The sequence below is a fragment of the Colias philodice genome, chromosome 29 (genome assembly GCF_061535455.1).
Source record: "Colias philodice isolate Cphi_HAF_F1 chromosome 29, ilColPhil1 Martin Lab GWU primary, whole genome shotgun sequence".
Taxonomy (NCBI): Eukaryota; Metazoa; Arthropoda; class Insecta; order Lepidoptera; family Pieridae; genus Colias; species Colias philodice.
In genome coordinates, this window is record NC_143114.1 from 5,903,019 (window position 1) to 5,930,313 (window position 27,295).

The 27,295-nt window shown below is 35.0% G+C and overlaps 2 protein-coding genes and 1 long non-coding RNA gene across 5 annotated transcripts in view; 2 read left to right on the forward strand and 1 right to left on the reverse strand.

Moving 5' to 3' along the window:
• The window catches only part of LOC149476015 (uncharacterized), a 232,628-nt gene that overhangs the window by 43,167 nt on the left and 162,166 nt on the right, over positions 1 to 27,295 (forward strand). The window lies entirely within an intron of this gene.
• LOC149476017 (uncharacterized) lies at positions 16,007 to 21,163 on the reverse strand. 3 transcript variants are annotated; one of them, XM_089712582.1, is made up of 3 exons: positions 20,821 to 21,163; positions 19,407 to 20,454; positions 16,007 to 17,595 (listed from the first exon to the last, which is right to left on the reverse strand). In XM_089712582.1, exons 1-2 carry the CDS (start codon positions 20,954 to 20,956, stop codon positions 19,412 to 19,414), a joined length of 1,179 nt encoding a protein of 392 aa, XP_089568708.1. In that variant the 5' UTR covers positions 20,957 to 21,163; the 3' UTR covers positions 16,007 to 17,595; positions 19,407 to 19,411. The 3 variants fall into 3 exon arrangements, with proteins under 3 accessions (XP_089568708.1, XP_089568707.1, XP_089568706.1); XM_089712581.1 differs by having other exon boundaries at positions 16,007 to 17,602; XM_089712580.1 differs by having other exon boundaries at positions 16,007 to 20,454.
• On the forward strand, positions 24,545 to 25,877 carry LOC149476018 (uncharacterized). Its single transcript, XM_089712542.1, has one exon. It carries the CDS (start codon positions 24,598 to 24,600, stop codon positions 25,582 to 25,584), a length of 987 nt encoding a protein of 328 aa, XP_089568668.1. The 5' UTR covers positions 24,545 to 24,597; the 3' UTR covers positions 25,585 to 25,877.

The following is a 27,295-nucleotide window of genomic DNA, read 5'->3' on the forward strand; positions in this document are numbered from 1 at the left end:
GTGTATTATAGGTAGGTAAGTTAATACAAACATAGCCCTTACAAATTCCTACGTATTATAGTTAAGTTAGAATTACAATATTAAACACAATAGTGTTGAATAAATAACATATCTTTTTTGAAGTCGGTTAATAAAAGACGCAGTCAAACTGACTTTAATGGCGTATTAACACAAATTCAGAATATCGGGAAAATCCACAGATATAGAGAAAACTAGATACGACAGCGCACATATTTTAAGAATACTAGTAATTTTTATTATTATAAGCAGAGTTACAAAATCAAAGGAAATTCTGCGATGTGTAGTACCAAAATTGACAAAATTTTAGTTTATAACGAAATTTGATCATTTTAATCTCAATAATTGCACGATATAATTTATGTATTAGTTTCAACATCATCGAATCAACGCTTCTATTTCAGCTGCATAACTGAATTACATAATATGTTCAATTAGACACTGCCAGCAGCCAGACATACAAATAGTAGGACACTCGTTAAAGTATAAGTATATACTGATTGAGCATTTAACATTAAGTTAATCCCAAATTAAAATTTACATGCCACGGAGAGCCCGTTAAGATCTCTCCTCTCTATCACTGATCTTAAGTCTTCCGTGCGATTTTGAGAACTCAAAAACTACTGACTGATTTGCATTATGTTTTCACCAATGGAAAGGTTTTATTATGTTAATTTTTAAGGTATGGAAAATGGGGACGGAAAGTTAGTTAAAATTAATTCAGTCACATCCAGTACTTATACATCTATGTTCTTTCAAAACTTTACCGATATACCCTCAATTGAAATGTTTTCAAAGTTGAATTTTCGATTTGCGAGAATCCTTATTTGAATTACGATGGAATTGTTATTATTACAGCTTTGAGTGGAGTGGTTACAACATAGTAACGGGTTCGATATTTATTTATTTTATTTATTTAGTATATAAGGTGTTATGTTGTTTTTGGATATTGTTTGTAGTGTCGAAAAAAATGGAGCAATTTTATTTTAAGAGGCGTGTAAAAAATGATTTAATATAGGTAATATTATCCTTCCTACTAATATTATAAATGCGAAAGTTTGTTAGCATGGATGTATTTGTATGTATGTTTGTTACTCTTTCACGCACTACTGAACCAATTACAATAAAATTTAGCACACATATAGAGGGTAACTTGGATTAACACATAGGATAGGTTTTATCTCGGAAATCCATGGGGAACGGGAACTATGCGGGTTTTTCTTTGAAAACGTGGGCGAAGAAGCGGGCGGAAATCTAGTATAGTAGTCTATTACAAGTTATTATGTTACTTTTTTGTATTCGTAATTTCTATACTTAAATAAAACTTTATCTTTAACGTGAGTAAATTATAATTTTCCAAATCAGTCCAGTTGTTCCTGATTCTCTTAGTACATATACAGACTACTAATATAGTATGCAATATTGATTTCCGAACCGTTAGTAAATGATTATTCTGTATTTTGACGATTCAAAAGCGATTCTAAACGAAGTCAAGTTGAATAAATAAATGTTTGAGTTTAAGTTTAAGCATATATAATACTAGCTGCGCTCCGCGGTTTCACCCGCATGGCTCCGCTTCTGTTGGTCTTAGCGTGATGATATGGGTGTCCCACTATTGGTATACTAAGCACGAAGGAACTTGTAGTTTTGCATACACTGATCACGTAAAAAATACTTAAACAACAAAGTTACATCAAAAAAGTTTTGCTAAATTTTTCCTGAAAATCCATGTTTTCTCCTCTAGCTTCGCGCAGCCGGCAAATACCGCTTCGCTATTGAGAGCATTTTGTCTATGAAAACCTAATCTTAAACGATAGGTCACGTGCTGGTAGCAAAGCTAGGCGGGTTGCTTGTTAGGGGTGTACACATAGAGTTTTAAGAATTCATCTATTTGAAAAAAAGTGCGTCTGGAATTTTATAAATATTTTCTACGTAGTCAGCGTATGCAAAACTATAAGCTCCTATGAGCTTACTATACCAACAGTGGGACACCCTGTATAGCCTATAGCCTACCTCGATAAATGGGCTATCTAACACAGAAATAATTTTTCAAATCGGATCCAGTAGGTCTTGAGATTAGCGCGTTCAAACAAATAAACAAACTCTTCAGCTTTATAATATTAGTATAGATTGTCTGTGGTACAGATATTACTCTTATTAAAGTCATAACCAAAAAGCTTAAGTATTGATTTCGTCTAATTTTAAACCGCGCCACTCTGGGATGGAGGGTCACCATCATTTATTATTTATGCCTTTTATTTGTGGGAACCATTTTAGTTTTTTGTACAGTGGTTACAGTGAAATTGAGGGGTTTGGGTTCGAATCCCGGTGGTGGAACAAGAAAAATCTAACTCTTTAACTATTTTCTTATTATTTCATACTACTGCTTTACTTTCTCTAATAAATATTTAAAAAACTTCGCTTATAACTAACAATATAAATAGAAATAGTATAGTAATAATACTACTTAATAGTATTTTCTTGCGTTTGATTATTTACGGGAGCATTATACAATATTATTAAATTATTTAATAAAATAAACAATCATTTTAAATGAACAGAAATTTAAATTGCCCTTTGCTTAAAAAAATATCGAATGTCCATCAATGTTCAAAAATTATAGTCACCGTCCCTTGACCCAGGGTTGGTTTATCTCCACATGACCTTGTCTAAGAATTTCGGTCCGAATGTATGTCATTTGGAGTATGGGGTAATGGTGACTATCTTTTGTGTAAAAGTGGGACGGTACGAAAAATTCAATACAACGTCAAAAATAAATTATTTCATGAAGAAAAAAGACTTTTTTAAAGTGAAACTTTTATTACATCGTCTCAAACTTTTTGGTCTGTGTAGCGCATGTCGCGTGTATCGCGGCTGCCGAGTAGGTATACCTACTCGGCAGCCGCGATACACCGACCGTCACGCGACATGCGCTACACAAAGCAGTGTTCGGAACCGTTCGAACAGTTTCACTTTTACCGTGGTTTCATAAAACCACACAACATTTTTTTTTAGGGTTCCGTACCTCAAAAGGAAAAAACGGAACCCTTATAGGATCACTTTGTTGTCCGTCTGTCCGTCCGTCCGTCCGTCCGTCCGTCCGTCTGTCAAGACCCTTTTTCTCAGGAACGCGTGGAGGTATGAAGCTGAAATTTATATCAATTACTCAGGTCTACTGTCCCTTGAAGCTGTGAAAAAATCAAACTTCTAAGCCAACGCAATCAAAAGATACAGCCGTTTATGCCGCAAATTTTCGACATTTGCAAGGGAATCAAAACCTACAGGGTGCTTCCCGTAAACTCAGAATCTTGAAATTTGGTACGAAGCAACGTCTTATAGCATAGATAAAGGAAAAATTACGAATACCATAAATTGTACTTTGTAAACCTTGCAGGTTTGTACGGAACCCTCGGTGCGCGAGTCCGACTCGCACTTGGCCGGTTTTTGTATTTTAACTAGTACTAATGTTAGATTTTATGCGACTTTGACACGTTGAATTTAATTCTTATAATTGGATTATAAATACGATTTATGCTTTACACGAGCAGACTCCACAACGCGTGACCGCGTCGCTGTAAAGTGTTTGAAATGTCATAGCATATGCCATAGCATATGCATATTTAATTAAAAGCCTTCAAAATCTGTAAATGAGTCTTATACAACTTTTATACAATTGTAATTATTTTAAAAGTATCATTTGTGTATACAAACCATTATTTGACAGCCAAAATAAAAAATGCCTCAGACCCCTATCGCGGATAGCGATACCAATTAATAGTAGAGGATATTTATTATTATGAAAAAAAAAGAGCGCGTGTTCCGAGCACACGTGTCAGAAGTGAAACTTCTTTAGCAAGCTTCTAAGATACCAAAATCGTCGCCTAACTCCATAACGCACCAAAAGAAGTTTCACTTCTAAAACATTAGTACAACATACAACTTTTGTCGAAACTTACAACACATTGTTTTTTCTCTTACGGCGGTCCATGACATATTGAAAACGGGACAGTCCCACAAAAATGGGACTTATGCCGTCTATAGTGTGGGGTATGGGGCATATCCTGTTAACAATAATTACACTGGGGTAGATCCCTTTAAAAATAATAAAAAGTGCAAAAAAATCGCAGTCGGATGAAACCCATTAGAAAAGGAGGGGAATATGATGAAAATTAAAGGAAAAATAAATTACGGTCAATCCGAGTTCGGGAAAAGGGAGGGGGGAGCTTTTAAGAGAAAAAAATGGTTTCTCTTGATTTCCGACAAAACTACAAGTCCTACGGAAAAAAGTTCAATGGCAAAGTTGTAGATAATAAAAAGATCTACAACTTTTGTATTGACAATTTTTTCACATAACCTCAAAATTTAGGTGAAAAATTCAAAAAACCAAATTTTTGGTTTTTTATTTTTATCTACTTCAAAATTTATTTTTTTTCTACGAAATTTGGTGGAAACTTGCTTTATTATGTCCCAAATACACTGTAATTTATTTGACTGAAAATATTTATTTTTTCGCCTTATTTTGAATTAATACCAAAAAAACAACCTAATTTTCAATCGAAAAGTCACCCGTCAAAATATCAGCTTTTTTCAAAAACTTTGGGAGCCTTTTATTCATCAAAATCTCTACTTTTATATGGTGTAAAAAAAATAAACCTTACCATAGTAAATGTTCTCAGGAAATGCTTACAAACAGTGTCATAATTAGCTTTTACTAAATCAGGCACACTTCTCGAACTCTATATCTTCTCTTGTATCGGCTTTTCGGTAATATTTCAAAAGAAAAAAAATATCTGTTCTAAGTATAATATTTTACAGCATATTCAAAAGCAAAATGATTTCGATAAAAACATTTTAGGTAGTTTGAGAAGTGTGCCTGATTTAGTAAAAGCTCATTTTCACACTGTTTGTATGCATTTTCTGAGAACATTTACTATGGTAATGTTTATTTTTTTTTACACCATATGAAAGTAGAGATTTCAATGAATAAAAGGCTCCCCAAGTTTTTGAAAAAAGATGATATTTTGACGGGTGACTTTTCGATTGAAAATTAGGTTGTTTTTTTGGTATTAATTCAAAATAAGGCGAAAAAATAAATATTTTCAGTCAAATAAATTACAGTGTATTTGGGACATAATAAAGCAAGTTTCCACCAAATTTCGTAGAAAAAAAATAAATTTTGAAGTAGATAAAAATAAAAAACCAAAAATTTGGTTTTTTGAATTTTTCACCTAAATTTTGAGGTTATGTGAAAAAATTGTCAATACAAAAGTTGTAGATCTTTTTATTATCTACAACTTTGCCATTGAACTTTTTTCCGTAGGACTTGTAGTTTTGTCGGAAATCAAGAGAAACCATTTTTTTCTCTTAAAAGCTCCCCCCTCCCTTTTCCCGAACTCGGATTGACCGTAATTTATTTTTCCTTTAATTTTCATCATATTCCCCTCCTTTTCTAATGGGTTTCATCCGACTGCGTTTTTTTTTTGTTTCAAAAATTATCTACTCTAGTCTAAATGGACATTTTGTCGTATATAATATAGTTAGAACATGCGGGTTTGCGTATGTTAATTATATATTTATCTGTTCGTGAAATATGATAGAATAAAATAATATTAGCTGTCCCTGCAAACGTTGTTCTTCCTTAACTCTTATAACTTAGAGATTGAAAAATATAATAATTCGATTCTCAGATCTACAATTGGGTAGGTCTGAGAATCGAATTATTCTATTTTGCACGCAAAATTTCATGAGAATCGATCAAGCCGTTTCGAAGGAGTTTAATTACAAACACCGCGACACGAGAATTTTATATATTATGCTAGTTTTTCTCCAGCGGCTTCGCCTGCTATAACTATCTAGAATTTAACAAATTATGTACCAAAAATTTTTCCTAACTAATCTACATCTACAAAAAACCGCATCTAAATAATCCTTTGCGAAGTATAGCTGTTACAGGCAAATTGTAAGATTTTGCCATTTTCAAACGTCGTCAGTTTACAAACGCCCAGTTTTGTATTATGCCAAGAATTTTGCTTTTCCCAAACGTCCGTCAGGAGCAGGTTGCGAGAGAGACTCCTATTTTCTATGTAGTTGGGAATAAAACGAATCTAACCTACCTCACCTGGTAACTAAACCAATATTTTTTAAGCTATTGCATAGCTTCTAACGCGGGCTTTGAGCGCGGGGACCGAATCCAGAAATTGCGTAACGAAAAAAACCTCACGCTCCCCACTCCGACGGACACGGAGGTGTGGCTTGAAGGCACTATTGACTATGCAATAGCTTTACCGCTTTTTAATAGAATTTCTCAATATATCATGTAAAATGTCTAGGTATTGAAACTTTGTAATTATTCCACTGTTATGATGGTAATCCTGGGTGCCATATTGGATAATTTTTAATTCTGAACAATATATACATATTATAAATAGTAATACTAAAGTATGTAATATCTATACTAATATTATAAAGGTGAAAGGTTTGTTTATTTGTTTGAACGCGCTAATCTCTGGAACTAATGGTCCGATTTGAAAAATCATTTCGGTGTTAAATATCCCATTTATCGAGGAAGGCTATCCATACTAATATTATAAATGCGAAAGTAACTCTGTCTGTCTGTCTGTTACTCAATCACGCCTAAACTACTGAACCAATTTTCATGAAATTTGGTATGGAGATATTTTGATACCCGAGGAAGAACATAGGCTACTTTTTATCTCGGGAAAATGACGCAATCCCGGAAATCCCACGGGAATGGGAACTATGCGGGATTTTCTTTGACTGCGCGGGCGAAGCCGCGGGCGGAAACCTAGTTGGCTATATATTATCATCACGCTAAGACCAACAGGAGCGAAGCAATGCGAGCAAAACCGCGGGGCACAGCTCGTAAATTATAAATTCGGACGTGTGTTTGTTTGCCTTTCTTTTATGTCTTTACTTATAACATTAAGAAGCGCTTCTTAAAGAAGTCTTCAGTAAAACATGTTTGAATATAAAAATAACACAGCTGAATAATTCCTTCTTAGCTTTTCAGGTGTACAATCCTGGACGCTTCCCGCGTTACCATGGCAACGCCATCAAGCTGTCCCATTTTCCTTGCTTTCCGCCATTTTGAATTCAGTATTATCCCGTATTTTATGTTTTTATAGTCTGCAATTTCTTAACATCTTCAAAGGGATAATTTAATGTACAGGAATCCTTATCATAATTGTGAATAAAAAGTGTGTAAGTATGAAACGTTTTTAAGCAAAACAGCTGAGCTGATTTTGATGTATTTTAAAATGGAAAGATTAACTAAACAATGAAGATGATTAAAAACTACTTTTAATAGCCGATATAACATTATGAAGGGTGGAATAAGTCGGTTAGTCGTGCGATAATGTACAAAACACGTGAGCAAAGCCACGGGTACAAACTACTTTCTAAAATTGCATAAAAATACGAACGAATTCCATCGACGTCATAATATTTATCTAAAAGTAGTCCATGTGCTTATCTTGTCTGATAATATCAAAGATAGACTCTCTTCCAAATGTCATATAGATCCGAAGCTGTTTTAACTTGAATGAAGATCATCTATACAACTTAACAAATTTTAATAAACGGAGAAAGCGGTTTTCCGGGAATACCCGGGTAAAATAGAAGCTTACGTCATCATTCAGACTATGGATTATATACTGATTACTGTATTAACAAATCTATACTAATATTATAAAGCTGAAGAGTTTGTTTGTTTGTTTAAACGCACTAATCTCAGGAACTACTGGTCCGATTTGAGAAATTATTTCGGTGTAAGATAGCCTATATTAATCGAGGAAGGCTATAGGCTATATATCATCACGCTAAGACCAACAGGAGCGGAGCAATGCGGTTGAAACCGCGGGGCACAACTACTACAAAATATATTATGAAAAAATATTACCTAAAATAAAAATATCATATCAGGTGATACCGCGGAGCGCAGCTAGTGCGTTAATACAGATATAAATCTTCACTATTCTCTATGCCAAATAAAAAAATAATAAAAAAGACCGATCACTTTTTGCGCGTGCTAGAGTAACATCCATCGTTACTTTTTTTCTATAATATTATATCTAATATATACTATAAAGGCGAAAGTTTGTATGGATGTTTGTTACTCTTTCACGTAAAAACTACTGAATGGATTTGAATGAAACTTTACCACAATATAGCTTATACATCAGAATAACACATAGGATAGGTTTTATCCCGGAAATGTCACGGGAACGGGAACTATGTGGGTTTTCCTTTGAAAACGCGGGCGAAGCCGCGGGCGGAAATCTAGTTAGGAATATAATATTAGGAAGAAGTAGGAAAGGATAGGAAAAAGATAGAATCATGAGATAGTTTAGACTTTAGAACAAGTTTAGGAGAAGTATAATATAGTAGGGTTGAATAAATTCGATTGCTCTGGCGGATACACAGCTGAGGTCAGGCGTAGTCCCGGAATGGCGAAAGACGCGGGTTCGATTACCGCCTCGTGATACAATTTATTTCTATTCTTTAAAAATTTATAATGTACGAGCGGTTCGCCCCGGCTTCGCCCGTGGTACCTACATGTTTACGTTTTTTTTTCATAAAAACTATCCTATCTCTCAAGTTGGATCGAACTGCACATGGTGTGAAAATTTTATTATAATCGGTTAAGTGGTTTAGTCCATTGAGGACAAACATTGTGAAACGAGATTTATATACATATATTAAGATTAAAAATAGGACTTACTTGATAAAAAAGTTTATATTCCGTATCTGTCAATCTCAACGCAACCTCTTCTGGGAAATGCAACAATGTTTTCAGTGAAGTTAACTCTTCATAACTATCTTCAACGCCTGTAGCACCTGGAATGAATTGATATATTTATTGTGTATTTGTATAACAAAAAAGAGCGTATGTACCGAGCACACGTGTCAGAATTGAAACTTCTTTGGCAAGTTGTGACGGTATTGAAATGACGTGACCTTGAAATTTTACTCTCAACGCGCCTGAAGAAGTTTCATATAAATTATATTTAACAAAAAACTTAATCGCCTTCAAATTGTTAAAACGAGGCCAAATTTAAATGGAACACGGAAGGATCCAGCATTCAAATAAAAAAAAGAATCATCTAAATAGTATATTATATACTTAGTCAAAATTTCTGAGGTAACAAACACAAAAAAATACAGTTAAAACTCCTTTTGAAGTCGATTGAAATAAATTAGATAGCTCTTGGAATAATGTTTATTTTGTGGTTTATTTATTATTTTAACATCGTATTTTGTAATGGTACAATGTAATAGAAAATGGGGTATGGGGTAGATGCATTATGCATATAATATCTGTTCCACTGATCGAGTTTTAGGGACAAGTAGGTGATCAGCCTTCTCTGTCCTGCCAGAGAGAGACATCTTTTATTTCTTCTCCACCGGGAATCGAACCCAGAGCCCCTCGCTTCTACGCTCAATCGTTAACCACTGTACAGTTCGATTCAAACTTAATGGCAGTTCTGAAGTTAGCTGCGAATGCACGAATGCTCTGGTATCCGACCCTTAACGTTCCGGTCATATTTAAATTATTGTTTTCTGCGCATAAGAACGTTCGATGTTCCTAGCCGCCATTAAGTTTGAATCGTACTATACTAAGGAGACGGTTTTGTTTGCCACCAGGAAAAGAACTCAGGTCACCACGGTTCTACGCTCACGCGTTAACTTTTACAAAGAGCCGGCCACTCAAAGCAGTGTTGACGGTAATAAAATTTTATTAGACCGTAATTGAAAACCTCGAACAAACTTTACCTATCACGCCGGCAGGATTAACTTGCACCATAAACAGAAGTTTTTTAATTGAACGTCCGTTAATGCAGCCTTTAAAGTACCCTACTTGCGTATTATAATGTTTAGCACGGGCTTATAAAGGATGTCATCTGGTTGAATCTGCTATTTGGTTGAATGACTAGCGCGTTCATAGAATGACGTTCGCGCTATAGATTTGTTTAACTAACTTCAAAAAAGTAGGTTCTCAAGTCGACTGTTTATTATATAATATTGTCTCGACCTGTTGGTACTATGTGTTGTCCCGATCTGTTGTAATATTAACGCAATATTTGAAGTTAATCCATACAGTACCCGTTGAGTTCAGAAAACTACATTTGTGGCTTCGATATCGATTTTAGATCACGCCCCAAGTATTCTTTAAAATTTAAATTTAAATATTCAAAGTACAGTTTTGACATTCCTACGATTTTTTGGCAGATTTAAAATCGTCACATGAGAAAAAGATCTCTTGTCCTAACTTTTAAAAAGTTTTTAAGCCATCGAATCCTAAACGAAAATCGAAACGTGACGCGCATTCGTAGCGATTGTCTTTCGTTGTTTATTCAACGCACGTTCCAACTACCCTCACTTTGTTAATGGTCTTTGTGAAGAAGATTTGTTATCAGCTGCCTACGATTTAGGCAGTTGTGTACAGTCGTACGTTCCTATGTTCAAACTAATATTCTACGCAGCTTCCTTAGATTTCTAAAATACTAAAAAAATACTACTAAAAGGAAATATATTGGATTTTTATCTATAAAGGAAGTTAGCACCATTATTTAAGAGAAAAAAATGTTGTGTGGTTTTATGAAACCACGGTAAAAGTAAAACTGTTCGAACGGTTCCGAACACTGCTTCGTGTAGCGCATGTCGCGTGACGGTCGGCTGCCGAGTAGGTAGGTATACCTACTCGGCAGCCGCGATACACGCGACATGCGCTACACAGACCAAAAGGTTTGAGACGATGTAATAAAAGTTTCACTTTAAAAAAAAAGCAGAAACTTAAGCATTAACTCGATGATAAATTTATTTTCACCTTATTTTAACTTTAAAACTAAATTTTCACAGTTCTCATGTATATGTCGCCGTCATCTATTAAATCAAGACGTTGAACGTTATTGACGTTACTTGACGATTTGTCCTTTAGTGATACAATTGAATATCGTCATTAAATGAACGCGCCAGTCATTCCATCAAACAGCAGATTTAACCAGATGTCTGCGACATATACAAAGTGCGTGAAGCAAAAGTACAGTATATAATTAAAAAGATACTTAAAAATGTATAACTACCTTCAAATTCAGATTCGAATACATGCCCCGACAAGCCACCACTGGGGCCTGGTTTGGACCCGTCTCGCATTTCACACAATTCACTTAATATTTACACTAAACACTACACTACATTACACTAACACTTTCAACTTGTCACATTGAGATTAGCGCCATCTATTGGTACAAAAAACAAATTCACTACAGTGCCATTTCTTGGTGGAATTATGAACTTATTTTACGGCATTTTTCCGAAGTGGCACCTGAAACAAATGAAAAATTTTGTTAATAAATTGATCGATTAATAATAGTATTATTTCTAAATTGAGATATGGATAAGAAATCTATACTAATACTAATTAATACTAATACTAATTAATACTAATACCAATAATATTATAAAGCTGAAGACTGTTTGTTTGTTTGAACGCGCTAATCTCAAGAACTACTGGTCAAATTTGAAAAATTATTTCGGTGTTAGATAGCCTATTTATCGAGGAAGGCTATGGGCTATACGTATATCATTACGCTAAGACCAATAGGAGCGAAGCCACGCGGGTGAAATCGCGAAGCGCAGCTAGTAAAAAGATACAAGGCCAATTTTTTAAAGCCCTACAGTGCGCCCGCATTTCAAAAGAAATTTCCATGAGAATGAGATGTTTCAGTTTTCACCACTTTAAAAAGTAGCTTACTTTTATCACTTTCTATCTTCCCATATTTAGACTCAAAAATCATATGATAGTTTAGATATTTCGAACCTAAATATGATGTTACGAAACCGGTCTTAGTTTTTATAATACACAAAAAGAAAATAAAAGTTGAGCAAGTGAATTGTGTTTCTTTAAAATATCTGAACTATAAAATGCAATTCCATCAGGAGGTAATACAAAGTATAAATTTTAAAAATCATTTGATATAATCGCTCCGTTGCTACGTAAAAGAAAGACAAACAAAACACACTTGCATTTAATATATTAAGTAAGGATTTATAGGTGACTAGCTGTGCCCCGCGGTTTTGCACAAAGTGCTCCGCTCCTGTTGGTCTTAGCGTGATGATATTATATTATAGCCGATTACTTTCGGTGTTATTAGCCTTCCACGATAATGGGCTATCTAACACCGAAAGAATTTTTCAAATCGGACAGTACTTCCTGAGATTAGCGAGTTCAAACAAACAAACAAACTCTTCAGCTTTATAATATTAGTATAGATAAATAAACAAATACGAAAAAGGATATCTATTATAACACTCGTAAATTTAGAGTGTAATTCTAGAATAAAATAACGTAAGGCAATCTTTAAATCACCGGAGCTCTGGAGTGGTAGGGATGGGAAGTAATTTATCGATATCGATAATGTCCAATAATGTATAAGGTTTACATAATATCGTACACAAAGGTTTTTAAAGATGATATTAGTACATTCATCAATCGAACCGAAATAATATAACATTGTATAATTCTTATATTAACTGTAAGAATAACATTTAAAAGATGATTCCTGAACGAATTAAATGACATATTGTCGAAGGTACCTTTAACTTATATTTAAAACTAGCTGCTCCGCGCGGTTTCACCCCCGTGGCTCCACTCCTATTGCCCGTAGCGTGATGAAATATATCCTATAACCTTCCTCGATAAATGGGCTATCTAATACCGAAAGAATTTTTCAAATCGGACCAGTAGTTCCCGAGATTAGTGCGTTCAAACAAACAAACAAACAAACAAACAAACTCTTCAGCTTTATAATATTAGTATAGATGGATAAGAACCCAGAAACGTACAAATAGTGTTATAAATAGCTAGTAAACTTAACAAGTAATTAATTTTAAATTAGTTTAAGTTTAAAAGTAAATTTTCTACTAATATATGCGCTAATTTTCATCCAGATCCGTATTGTCGTTTTCACGTTATTGATACACATTCATGTATACTTACAAACTTTGCTAAACTATTTATCAAATAATTATCGATATATCGATACAAGGTGTCACATCACTAGCCGCACAGCTGTTATATTTCACCTAAAACCTTTCTGAACGCACCGTATCCCTTATATATTTCGTAGCAAATAGTTATGTACATAATATTATTTATACTAAACGTTTCCTGTACATTTTATTTACAAGCTGTTTCCTGTGACTTTACCTACGTTTTTTAAGGTATTATTTGTATATTATACACAATCATAGATTACTAAATGTACCAACTACGTAAAATCTATTACTAATCTCTACTTTATATTATAAAGCTGAAGAGTTTGTTTGTTTGAACTTGCTAATCTCAGGAACTACTGGTCCGATTTGAAAAATTATTTCGGTGTTAGATAGTCCATTTATCGAGGAAAGCTATAGGTTATATATCATCAGGAGCACTGCGGGTAAAACCGCGGGGCACAGCTAGTTAACTACAAGTGAAGATTACCGTGATACATTACTGAAAACGAAACGGTTAATATATTCCTGAGATTACTGTGAACAAACTCTTATCAATCCATTATTTATTGAAACATTTTTTTATGAAATGAACAGAGTTAGTTACATTTTTTATTTATAGATAGTGGTCTAACAACCAAAACTTTTATGCACTAAATACGCATAAATCCAACAACATCACTAAAAGCGAAACGCGAAATAACGTCCCGAAATCACACATTAAAATAACATACAAAAATTATTTTAAACCCGGAAAGATTCTGAAAATTAATATCACACAAGTGCAAATTACTCCATTCAAATTTCGTCAACACAAAAAGATGTAGCTCAAAGGGTTTGTACTTTATGATCTTCAAACCTATATTCTCGTTGACCTACTTCCCGCCATGGACTGTCCAGTGACGTAGTTGGGGCCCGGGACCCTAAACGTACTGGGGCCCGGGACCCTAGCTGTGATTTGTAGGGTTCCATATAGAAAGAAAAAACATTTATTTTAAGGAAAATGAAAGAAACATACAATTCACAAGCTAGAAAAAAAGTGTCAGAAGTAAAACTTCTTTGGAAAGATTCAAATATACCAAAACCGTCGCCTTACTGTATAACGTGACGGTATTAACTTAACACGACCTTTGACATGAAGCTGAAGAGTTTGTTTGTTTGAACGCGCCAATCTCAAGGACTACTAGACCTATTTCGAAATTTCTTTCACCGTTTCAACGTTAACACGTAATCCCTGAGTGAGTTATAGGCTATAATATATAATTACAAGCTTCCGCCCGCGGCTTCGTCCGCGTGGTGTTTTGATAAAAGGTAGCCTATGTTCTTTCTCAGGGTCTAAAGATTGTCTGTGCCAAATTTCATCAAAATCGGTTGAGAGGTTTAAGCGGGAAAGCGTAACAGACAGACAGAGTTACTTTCGCATTTATAATATTAGTAGGGATTTCAAAATTTAATATTATTTCAAAATATTTTGTTAATCTCAATAAGTGCTGAATACATAATTTAGTCACCATTTAATTTTAAATTCGTCACTCAATTAAGACGAAACGACACCTCTTAAGCTGAAACCCATCAAGATGTTTACACTACAGAGAGTCTAAGAAATATACGTAAATTAATGTACTTATATGTGAAATGTATACCATAGAATATAGATTATTATATTTTATATACTGGCACAGATAATCTTATATATAAAATTCTCGTGTCACAATGTTAGTCTGCATACTCCTCCGAAACGGGTGGACCGATTCTCATGAAATTTTCTGTGCATATCGGGTAAGTCTGAGAATCGGCCAACATCTATTTTTCATATGTACCACGGGCGAAGCCGGGGCGGACCGCTAGTATATATATATAAATCTCGTGTCACAATGTTTGTCCTCAATGGAGTCCTAAACCACTTAACCGATTATAATAAAATTCACACACCATGTGCAGTTCGATCCAACTTGAGAGATAGGATAGTTTAAACATGTAGGTACCACGGGAGAAGCCGGGGCGGACCGCTAGTATACTAAAGATACTGGTAATCTAAATATAACTATTCAAATATATAACTTTTTTAAGCGAAACTTCTTTAGGTGCGTTGAGAGTAAAATTTCAAGGTCGCGTCATGGTAATACCGTCACGTCATGGAGTAAGGCGACGACGATTTTGGTATCTTTTAATCTTGCCAAAGAAATTTCACTTATTTCTTCTTCACGTGTACTCGGCACACACGCTCTCTTTTCTTATAAACAACATATATTATGCATGATGCAACTTGAAACACGCAAGAGATCCCACGGCCGAACACTAGTCATAAATACCATACATTCAAACCCAACCCCTACTAGTAAATTATGACGTCACATATCTTCCGAATACCCATAATGCGAGGGCATCATTACGTAGGACAAGTCGAAAAGGAATGTAGCATGATGAATTGCTGTAACTTATGTAGCGATAGCAAATAAATAATACACTTTTAGTTTTATTTTCATATATAAGGGTGTTTATTTATACCCGGGGCACGACAGTTTATTTATTTATTTATTTGACACTTAATTAGTTGTACAAATAGGAAACCTTAGACTTACAGCTAAACCAGAGTACAACTAACTTGGCGGCCTTATCACTAAGTAGTGATCTCTTCCAGGCAACTACGGTAAAAGGTAACGAGCAAAAATATCACTATTGGCGGGACGAGAACAGAACAAAAAGAATAATAATATTGATAGTGTTAATGTCTGACAAAAACCGGGGCAAAAGCATTCGTAATACATAGATTTAAATTATATTATAGAGATTAATTTATTTGTAAAAATAGCCGTTGTTTTCTATGCCTATGTTGATGTAGCCTGATTTCTAACTATTACTATTGTAAATTTCATCCAAATCAGTCATTTGTTTTGGACGTGAAATCGTTACGAACAGACAGACGTAATATATTACTACAGTATAGCGAGTAATCTGTATAATATATGATCAAACGAACTTCTAGAAGGAAGTTCGATCATTATTATATGAATAGCTCCATTCGAAGATATAGTATTACCATGTAGTTTCCCTAACGTACTAGGTAGTGTCGCACTTTAAGATTTATATCGATTGTTTTTACTCGATTCGAATTTTAAAACCGTTATCTATAGCCTACGCATCCCTACCGCTCCAGTGACTTGCTCATTCTTTTTAGAGATACCAAAACTTTTACAAAGGGTTGAGGTGGGTGGGTTCTTATATCTTCGAATGGAGCTATTCATATAATAATGATCGAACTTCCTTCTAGAAGTTCGTTTGATCATATATTATATTTTCATAGCTCCATTCTTCAGATATAGTATTACCATGTAGATGTTCAGAGAACTGAAGTAATGAATAGATATTTTCTAAAAGTTTTGGTAGGAATCGTATAAAATAAAATAAAATAAAACACAGCTTATTGAAACAAAAATGATTTTTATTTTAATAACTTCCAAATCAATATAACAATCAAAATAAATATAACAATCAATATAACAATCAAAATAAATAACAATCTCCAATAATTTTATACAATTTTTATATAATCAATCAACCTTAGTCAATACCATTATCAAAGACAGACCTAGCTACCTCTTGTGAAATAATGGGACGATTATAAAATTTTGCAAACGTCTGTGATGAAGCCGTCCATCCAGCTGTTTTGCGTATTGAGTCTATGGATACGCCTGCGGCGCGGGCGGCCGATGTTGAGGCGTGACGCGTGCTATGAGCGCTAAATTTCGTCACGTCAATGCCACTCTCTGCTAACATACTTTTAATCCATCGACTGATGGTTTGTGACGTCACCGGCTTATGGGGACGTTTGTAAGTTACAAATAAGTTTGAAGAACCATTTCTAATATTTTTAGTAATTTCTAGGTAATCTTCCAAACATTTTGCAGGACAAATGCTAGGTTTGTCAGTGAAATATGGTATGACTAAGGTTGGCTGCTCGCGATTGATAGCAGAGGTTTTAATTAAATTTGTAATGGTTATAATAATTTGATTTTTATGAACTACAATACTATTAGTTTTTATTAAAGACAATGTTTGTACGCGATGTGCTGTACAAAGGGCCAAAAGAGTTGCCAACTTTTTTGAAAGTTGACATAATGATAAATTTGTATGAGGGAACCATTTATCCATAAAGTCTAAAGTTACTTGTGGGTCCCATATGGTGTTATATTTAGGTATATTAGGTCTACATTTGAAGACTCCTTTTAGTAACCGTGTCACTTGTACATCAGAACCTATATTATTGCCTAGCAGCAGTGATATAGCTGAACGATGGCTATTTAATGTGCCATATGAAGCTCCATTCTCATATTGCTTAGTAAGAAATAAAATTACCTCTGATTTTGGTGCTTCTAAGTAGTTTATATGATTGGTTAAACAATGATTCCACCAAAGTTTGAACGATGTGTTATATTGTTTAATAGTGTTTTCCGCCAACGAAGAGACCATTAGATATATCGCTTCTGATGGAATGCCTTGTTTTTTGAAGGCTTCCCGGAGACAATGGCTGCTGCCAGGATAGTCTGCGTGGGAAGATGTAGCCTGTAATCTGACCGAATTGCATTTTTTAGAAAAATAATATCTGATATTATAATATTGCTCAACAAAGGAAACCACACTTGGGTGGGCCAATAAGGAAAAACTAAAATTCCAGTAGACCTTTCGCTGACAATTTTTTGTAAACATTTTTGAATTATTGCAAAAGGGGGAAAACAGTAAAAATAATATTTTGACCATGATATTGTAAAAGCATCAACCGTAAGTGCATCTGGGTCTGGTCTCCAGGAAACGTATACCCTACATTTGGCATTGGTGCGAGATGCAAACAAATCTATATCAACTTTACCTAGTTTATTAATGATTTTTTGAAAAGCATTCGAACATAGTTCTATTTCAGTGTCGGGATTAATTCTGCGTGATTCGGTGTCAGCTTCTTTATTTTCTTTGGAGTTGATATAAGATGCAAATAACCACAAGTCGCGTTCTTCGCACCACTGCCAAATGGATCTCGTTAATTCATTAAGGTGTGGGAATTGTATACCACCCATTCTGTTGATATAACTAATAGCCGTTGTGTTGTCGATTCGCATCAATATAGCGCAATTGGTAACATTATAGGCAAAACATTTAAGGCCAAAAAATGCTGCTTTAAGCTCTAAATAATTAATGTGATATTTTAGCTCACTTTCTTTCCAGTGGCCATTAGCGCGCATATTATTGCAGACAGCACCCCAGCCTGACCTTGACGCGTCCGTGAAAATTGTCAATTTGTATATCGGAGGCGTAATAAAGCTTTTAGATATTAAAATATTACTTTCCCACCAATTTAAATCTGGTAAAATGTTATTTGACAGTCTCATAATTGAATCGTAATTATTGTTAGATTTTTTGAGGGCGAGATACTTTTCCCTTTCAAATTTCTTTGTGTATAACCAACTATATTTTATTGCCGGGCATGCGGCTGTTAACACACCTATAAATTGAGAGAATTCTCGAATGGTACATTTATGTAATGTTTTGAATTTTTTCACTAAATGTAATATATGACTTTGTTTGTTTTCTGGTAAGTACATAGTCATATTTTCTGTGTCAAACATATAACCTAAAAATTTGCATGTTCGTTTTGGTTCTAACGAGCTCTTTTCGAAATTTATGATAAAACCTAAACATTCGAGGATTCTCACAGTTTCATTTACGTTCAAAAGACATTTTTCGTAAGAATTCTCGATACACAAGGTATCATCTAAATATGTTACTGAACTAAAACCACGTTTCCTTAAGTAACCGATTACTTCCTTCATAATTTTTGTAAATGTTCTTGGTGCTGATGATAGGCCGTAAGGGATTGCATTAAATTCATATGTGATTAAATTTTGTGAATCGTCTTCATTCTGAAACCTTAAATACTTTTTATGTTCTGGGTGTATAGGAACTAATAAATATGACTCTTTCAAATCAATACTAGCCATGTAACTGTTCTTTGATAATAAAGTACATACACTTCTATAATCCTCCATCTTAAAATGTTCGTTTTCTACATATTTATTGAAATATTTTAAATTTAAAATAAAACGATCTGTCCCATTAGGTTTTGGAATCAAAAAAATCGGTGAAAGAAATTGTTCAGTGCGTTTTTCGCATACAGAAATAGCTCCTAAGTCAAGAAGGTTATTAATGGCAAGTTGAATTTTTTGTTTTTCTTTATATGATAAAGATTTATTTGGTATATACGGTCGTGAAACATTATTTATTAATGGTATACGATAGCCATTTAAAATATAATCTAACACGGTTTTATTTTTTGTTATGTGTAGCCAACAATCATAATAAAAAGTTAATCGACCTGCATGTACCTGAACTACTGACGTGTTGGGGCACGTTGTCTGGTTGCTGGCTTCGCCTGCGACTGCGGTGGCGGCAGCTGCGCTGCTTGAGGGCGAAATTGTCTGTTCGGATGTAATCTGCTCGTCATGTATGCTCCGCGCCCCCCCCTGCTCGACGACGAGGCATATCGAGGAGGAGGTGGCCAGTTTCCCGTGTATCTGCCTTTTGTTGATTGAGCTTGATTATTTCGTTGCGGTATGCTTCTTTTAATTTGTGAGCCTTGTTTTTCAATGGCTTTTGCAGCCTTTATTTTTTCCGACAATTGACTACCAAATAAGAATTCGTCTCTTTCCTCTTCTTGGATTATGTTCAGTATAGATTTATCTAGACACGGAGTAATACATTTAGTGCGAATTTGTGTTTCTGTATAATGTAGATCTGTCAAAATTCTACAACCATTAGAAAGATGTTTTATAGCAGTAATTTTATTTCCATCATTAATGATGGTTTCCATAGCTCTTGAAATAGCAGTAATAGCAAAGCCTAATTGGTTTTGTTTTACTTCCATCTTTTTATCCCTACTCCGAACTGCTTCTGCGACAGCAGCGGCTATCTCGGGGTTTAAACTGGGTGATTTTAGTAATTTGCAGTTACCTGGAATATGATATTCCTTCAACAAGTTTTCTTTAACTTCTTTGGTCAATCCTTTCTTTAATATAGGCAACCAGCGCTGTGTCAAGTCGCTGTGAATATTGGGTCCATATTTAGGACTGTCTTCAATGGGGTCCCCCAATGCAAGACGTATTTCTGGATCAAGTTCTATATGTAATTCATTTGAGGATTCTGGACCCGTATTAATTTGGTCTTGTGGAGGATTTGGAGTTTCAGATAATTCGCCATCATTTTTACTATCTCCGTCCATGCATCTTTGCGATAACAATGGGTCGCCTATAACTGATGTACTCGCTAACGGTATGTCAACCGGTATCATCGGTAATGATTCATCCTGTATATTAGGGTAATCATGGTGCATAATCTCAACTCCCTCAATATTATCATTTTCGGGTATTTGGATATCTGAAAGTATAAGGTTAAAATTTAAATAACTTTTTTTCTTTTTTTTTTTTTTTTTTGGAGGTAGTTTTAAAATAAAAAATAATATCTTATTACATAATATTATAATATCTTATGAATCTTTGTTGTTTTACATTAGGTTTATATAATTATAAAAATAAAGTTTTTGTATTCGTCAAATGCTCATAATGTACATTGTATGTATTATGCCTTCGTGTATGACTCTCAGTCAACCTCCAGGCTTAAATTTTTGTGTCATGTCTAACCATCGTGTATAACTCGCGGTTACCCTCCAGGCAGACTTATAGACACTGTATTGCACACATTATTATTAATTCGTTAACACTTGTAAAATTAAAAATTGCTTACCTTCGTTTTCGATATCACTCTCTGAGTCCGAATTTATAATAATACGGCGATGTTTACGCCCTTTCGTTTTCTCTTCTAAACGTTTTATTTTTTCTTTATACCGCTTAATTTTGTCTTCCGCCTTTCTTTTCGGCATATTTGAAATGTAATTTTAAGCGACGTGCGTTCACTACCGCGCACTAAAAAGGAATGAGCAAGTCACTGGAGCGGTAGGGATGCGTAGGCTATAGATAACGGTTTTAAAATTCGAATCGAGTAAAAACAATCGATATAAATCTTAAAGTGCGACACTACCTAGTACGTTAGGGAAACTACATGGTAATACTATATCTGAAGAATGGAGCTATGAAAATATAATTTAAAATTTTATATTATAAATACTAGCTTTGACCTGCGGTTTTACCCGAAGTGCTCTGGTCCAGTAGTTCCTAAGATTAGCGCGTTCAAACAAACAAACAATCAAACTCTTCAGCTTTATAATATTTTATTTATATAAAATATCACTACATAGTATAAAACAAAGTCGCTTTCACTGTCCCTATATCCCTATGTCCCTTTGTACGCTTAAATCTTTGAAACTACGCAACGGATTTTCATGCGGTTTTTTTAATAGATAGAGTGATTCAAGAGGAAGGTTTATATGTATTTATTACAGATTTAAAAATTGCGGGACGTAGCGTTTGCGGCGGTACCAGCCGGCCGCCTGGCTATCTATATACATATTATTATTTTATACCCGTGCGAAGCCGGAGCGGGCCGCTTTGTTTTTATATAGGTACAACGTTCACAGTTTTTCTGTAGTGTAATAAGTATCAGCATTGCACCCGTGCGAAGCCGGGGCGGGTCGCTAGTAAAATATAAACATATTCAAAGAACATGTTTGTCAAATAGTGAAATGATGTCCTAGTTGTGTAATTTTGTAATTTAATTGTTATTACTGTATAAGAAACCATTATTTTAATTGTCTTTCTTTTATATCTTACTAGAGGTCCGCCCCGGCTTCGCCCGTGGTACATATTTCGCTATAAAAGGTAGCCTATGTCCTTTCTCGGTTATCAAAATATCTCCACACCAAATTTCATGCAAATTGGTTCTGTAGTTTAGGCGTGATTGAGTAACAGACAGACAGACAGAGTTACTTTCGCATTTATAATATTAGTATGGATTATAACACGCTTCAAATAACTGTAAGCTGTATCTAATTGTAGTAGTAATTGTACACATTTTGTTGGGTTGCGATCTGCTCCTGAAATTGATATGTCGCCTATGGGTCCGGCAAGATCGTGACCTGATATGTGTATTTAATTTAAATAAATAAATAAATATAAATATTTTATTTTCTTTATTGAATTTGTATACGCAATAAACGGAATGTTCATAATTTCTCGCACACACGGTGTACATGTCGATAGATTGTAACATGATGAATTGATGTAACTTCGGTAGCGTCAGCAACGAAAAATAACTTTTTTCCAATTTTTTTTTTTATATATTGCTTATGTAATGATAGAAAAGGCCATCTATTCTAATATCATAAGCAGAAAATATATCGTGTTTTTTGGAAACTACTAAATGGTTTTTATAATAATTCGAAGGCAGAAATAAAAGAGCGTGTGTGCTGAGCACAAGTGTCAGAAGTGAAACTTCTTTGGTAATATTCAAAATACCAAATTTGTCGCCTTATTTCTGCGGTATTGCCATGACCTTGAAATTTTACTCTCAACGCGCCTAAAGAAGTTTCATTTCAAAAATAAATTAATAAAAATAAAAAGACCGTGTATGCTGACGGTACATCATATGTTACAGAAATTACTTAAGGCATCGACTTTGAAACTTTTCCGAACCGTGACGAAAATTAAACAGAACAACTTGTGTGTAATAAGTTTGTGGGTTATATTAAGAAAAAGATGGATAACCTATAAATAAATAAATATTCCACTTGACACTTTTCACACACGGTACGATCTGATCCCATACTAAGCTTTCGCTTGTGTTATGGAAACCAGATGGCTGATAAACATACATATATAATTTTAAATAAATACTTATATAGAAAATTAATACCCAGACACAGAGCAAACATCTATGTTCATCACACAAATATTTGCCCCGGGTGTAGATCAAACCCACAAACTCTGGCTTGGAAGGCCACTACCAACTAAGCCAACCGGTCAGTCAATCTCTATACATCATAGTCATAATAATAGTTACCATTCTCAGAAACGGCTGCACCGATTTTCATGAAATTTTGCGTGCATATGGGGTAGGTCTGAGAATTGGTCAACATAATTTTTTTTCATACTCTTATGTAGATTAAGGCAGAATAACAGAGCATTATCCATCTCTGTCCCTATATACCATTGTATGCTTAAAACTATGCAACGGATTTGATGCGGTTTTTTTTAAATAGATAGAGTGATTCAAGAGGAAGGTTGTAGTAGGTATATAATTAACTAGCTGGGCTCCGCGGTTTCACCCGCGTGGCTCTGCTCCTGTTGGTTTTAGCGTGATATAGCCTATAGCTTTCCTCGATGAATGGGCTATCTAACACCGAAAGAGTTTTTCAAATCGGACCAGTAGTTCCTGAGATTAGCGCGTTCAAACAAACAAACAAACTTTATAATATTAGTATAGATTAAGTTTTCAGACAAAGCGGGCGGAAAGCTAGTGTATAATCCATACTAATATTATAAATGCGAAAGTAACTCTGTCTGTCTGTCTGTTACTCAATCACGCCTAAACTACTGAACCAATTTGCATGAAATTTGGTATGGAGATATTTAGATACCCGAGAAAGGACATAGGCTACCTTTTATTGCGAAATATGTACCACGGGCGAAGCCGGGGCGGACCACTAGTAATAATATAATACTGTGTATAATTCCTTTTTTAAAAGAAAACTTATTCCATGTTCCAACATTTCATAAAACAGATTCATTTCAAATAAAATGGGTTAACTATTCAGAAATGCTAATTTATTTCAACTCAAGTAACTTAACAACTCTTTATCGTGTTAAAAGAGTTTAAGATAAAACTGTTTGAAATTAAGTTTAAATTGTAAGCATTTAAATGTTTTTAAGCTATTGCATAGCTTCTATCGCGGGTCTTGAGCGCGGGGACCGAATCCAGAAATTCCGTAACGAAAAACCTCACGCTCCCCACGGGGACGGGCGCGGAGGTATTGTAAACCTTTAACCTGAGAGCGTAAGGTTTGTGTGTGCTTGATTGGTGTCAAGTGTTCAATTATGATTTTGTGAATTCAAAATTTATAAGAATAAACCTCAAACTTGTGGTTAACACTTGTGGTTTGTACATGTAATAGATGAGATCGTATTAATGACAGTTGGAGTGACAGTTACTGTTCTGCAGAAATTTAAGTTTTTAATTAATTATACGTAATTTATTAGTTTAAAAAGTGCACAAAATCATTAATTCTAACACATACTACCTCGATAAATGTTATCTCAGTGTTCTGTTGTGTTATAGTGGACGTATCTCGACGGTTAACACGGCTGACAAACAGCTGATGTAACGGCTGTTACAATCAAACAGCTGATGAACACAAAATCATATTGGAGATAAGGTTTGGAACGATTTATTTATAGTTTCTGGCAGAAGGCCTTTCGTTTTAATATAAATCTCATCCCTCCAACTATTAATATTAAAGATATCAAATATTAAAAAGTTCATATTATATCATACAATAACAACGTTATCTTCACGCCATCTATCTAGTCGATATTACAATAACTGGTGGATCAACTCTTATAAATCATTATGGCTAATAAATGTTCCAGCTGTGGTAAGTTCTTTGCGGCGACAGATGGCGCCAAATGTAACAAATGCAGCGTTACTTACCATAGGCAATGCTGTAACTTAAGCCCCGATACGCGTACAAATGCCAAATGGGTTTGCCAAAAATGCAAGCCGAAAAGCACTGCAAAAGCCTTAGACAATATTACCACACAAGACCATGATATTGACGAGTTCCAGGACGCAAATCCTTCTCGAAGTGATTCACCTTTACTTACACGTGAAATACAACTCTTACGATCCGAGTTATCTAGTTTCAGACTAGAGATATCTAAGCTTTCCGCACTTGTTTCCAACTTTGGCACTAGGCTAGACAATATAGAGGAGCGCGTATCGCAACTTGAAGCCGTTAATACGGGCACCGTGCACGAGCAGGAGCTGATTCAGCAAAATATTGAGTCTATTGATACATTAAAAAAGCAACTGAATGAATCGGAGCAAGAGAAGCTGTTGAACGATATCGAGATAACAAATGTACCGGAGGTTAGTGGCGAGAACTTGCTACATGTCGCTATTACGTTGGCGCAGAAGATCGGATTAACTCTCGATGAACGTGATATAGTGAATGTACATAGGCGTGGGGTACGACGGCGTGCCGAAGTTGAGAGCCCGGGCAGCGCGAGCGACGAGCGAGTGCGCGCGCGCCCCATCGTCGTGCGTCTCACGCGCCGGCATCTGCGCGACGAACTACTGCGTGCGGCGCGCGTGCGCCGCGGTGCCGACACTGCCAATACGGGGGTGGGGGGTCCACCGCGACGATTTTATCTTAATGAACATCTCACGTACACTAATCGTAATTTATTTTATTCAGCTCGCGAAAAACTGGGCCGGTCTAATAACTGGCGCTTTATCTGGACCCGAGGAGGTCGTATTTTTGCCAGGCGAGATAATAAATCAAAAGTCGTATATATAACTTGTGAAAAAGATATAGATGAGGTTTTTTGTTCTTAAACGATTTGGAAATGTTTGTCGTCACTACTTTTATTTTTATGTTCTATCTCAATATTATGAATACGATGTTTTATAATATGTCTACGTTAAATAATTTTAATAATGTATATGCGCCCAATTCAACTCATATTACAATAATTTTAACTTTTTATTTTTTCCTTAACTTAAAAAACTTCAATTTGAAATTTTATTTAGGTATAAAATCGAATCACATAATTAGTAATAATATTGTATTGCATTTTGGTGTTGTCCTATGTGAGAACAAACATCCTATTGATTTACTATTTCCCTCACTCTCGCAATATTTATGTAGTATCCTAATATATTATAATAACTTGTTACTTATATACACTGTATGGCTTTGTATTTGTTACTTGTTGGTCCTTAAGAACAAACAATTATTAATAATATTATTCTTGAACGTATGTGATAGCAATGTTTAATGTTAAGGATAAATTAAAATTTGGATTCTTAAACCCAGGATCACTCGGAACTAATCATGATGAATTTCTTGTGGCTATGTTGCGTCACTCCGTCGATTTGATGGCTATCAATGAGACGTGGCTACGCGAAGGTGAGGAAGGGCGCGCGCCTGTCGTGCCCGGCTACCGGCTGCGTCATGTGCCGCGTCCACCCAGCACTCGTTCGCGCGGAGGTGGTGTCGGGTTTTACATAAAAAAGGGACTATCCGTACAGGTAGTTTCTCATCCTGGACATGCCTTTCCGATGGTGGAACAGATGTGGCTTAAACTCGTAGTTCGTGGTAAAGTGCTGGTCGTGGGTACTGCGTATCGCCCTCCGTGGATGGACTCGGGGATGTTCTTTGAAGCCTTAACTGAAAGTATGGGAACTTTTGTGTGGTGTGATTATATCATTTTATTAGGGGACTTCAACATTAACACTTTAAATTGCAACCACTCAAATTTTTTAAAACTAGATACATTTTTGGGCACCTTTAAATTAAAACAACACGTAACCGAACCCACACATTTCACTGCTAACTCGGAGACATTATTGGACTTGGTTTGCACAAACGTTCCAGTATCATGCGTCACAGTAGACCACATCGGAGCCCTTAGTAACCACGCTTTTATTACATTCTTACTACATCTAAAAAAAGAAAAACCATTGACCAAGCATATTACCTATAGATCCATTAAAACTATCGACAACGACCTTTTTCAACAATCTTTAAATAACATATCGTGGAATAATTTACTGTTACTAGACGATGTAAATGACCTAGTGGCTGCTTTGACTGATATTATATTGTCTCTTTTTGATTTTTACGCGCCCAAAAAGATTATACATATAAGAGAGAAACATTACCCGTGGATAACCTATAATATGAAGAAAATTATGAACTGTCGCGATAAAGCCCAAATTAAAGCGCGGAAAACGAAGCTTAGTGCAGATAAAGACACTTACCTTGAATTAAAACACTATGTAAGGCTCGCTATTCATAGGGAAAAGGTGGCATATTTTGACACATATATTAACAATAATATAAATCGCCCGTCGATAATGTGGAAACATATTAAAGAGCAAGTCCAGATCAACACAAAAAAAGACACTATTTTACCATCCCACATTAATAACCCGGTTGAAATTAATGATCACTTTTTAAATATACCTGGCACCATACCTGTTGACCAGTCAACCCTTACCTACTATCAGTCTCATAGGTTCAATGACTCTGTATTTAAATTCA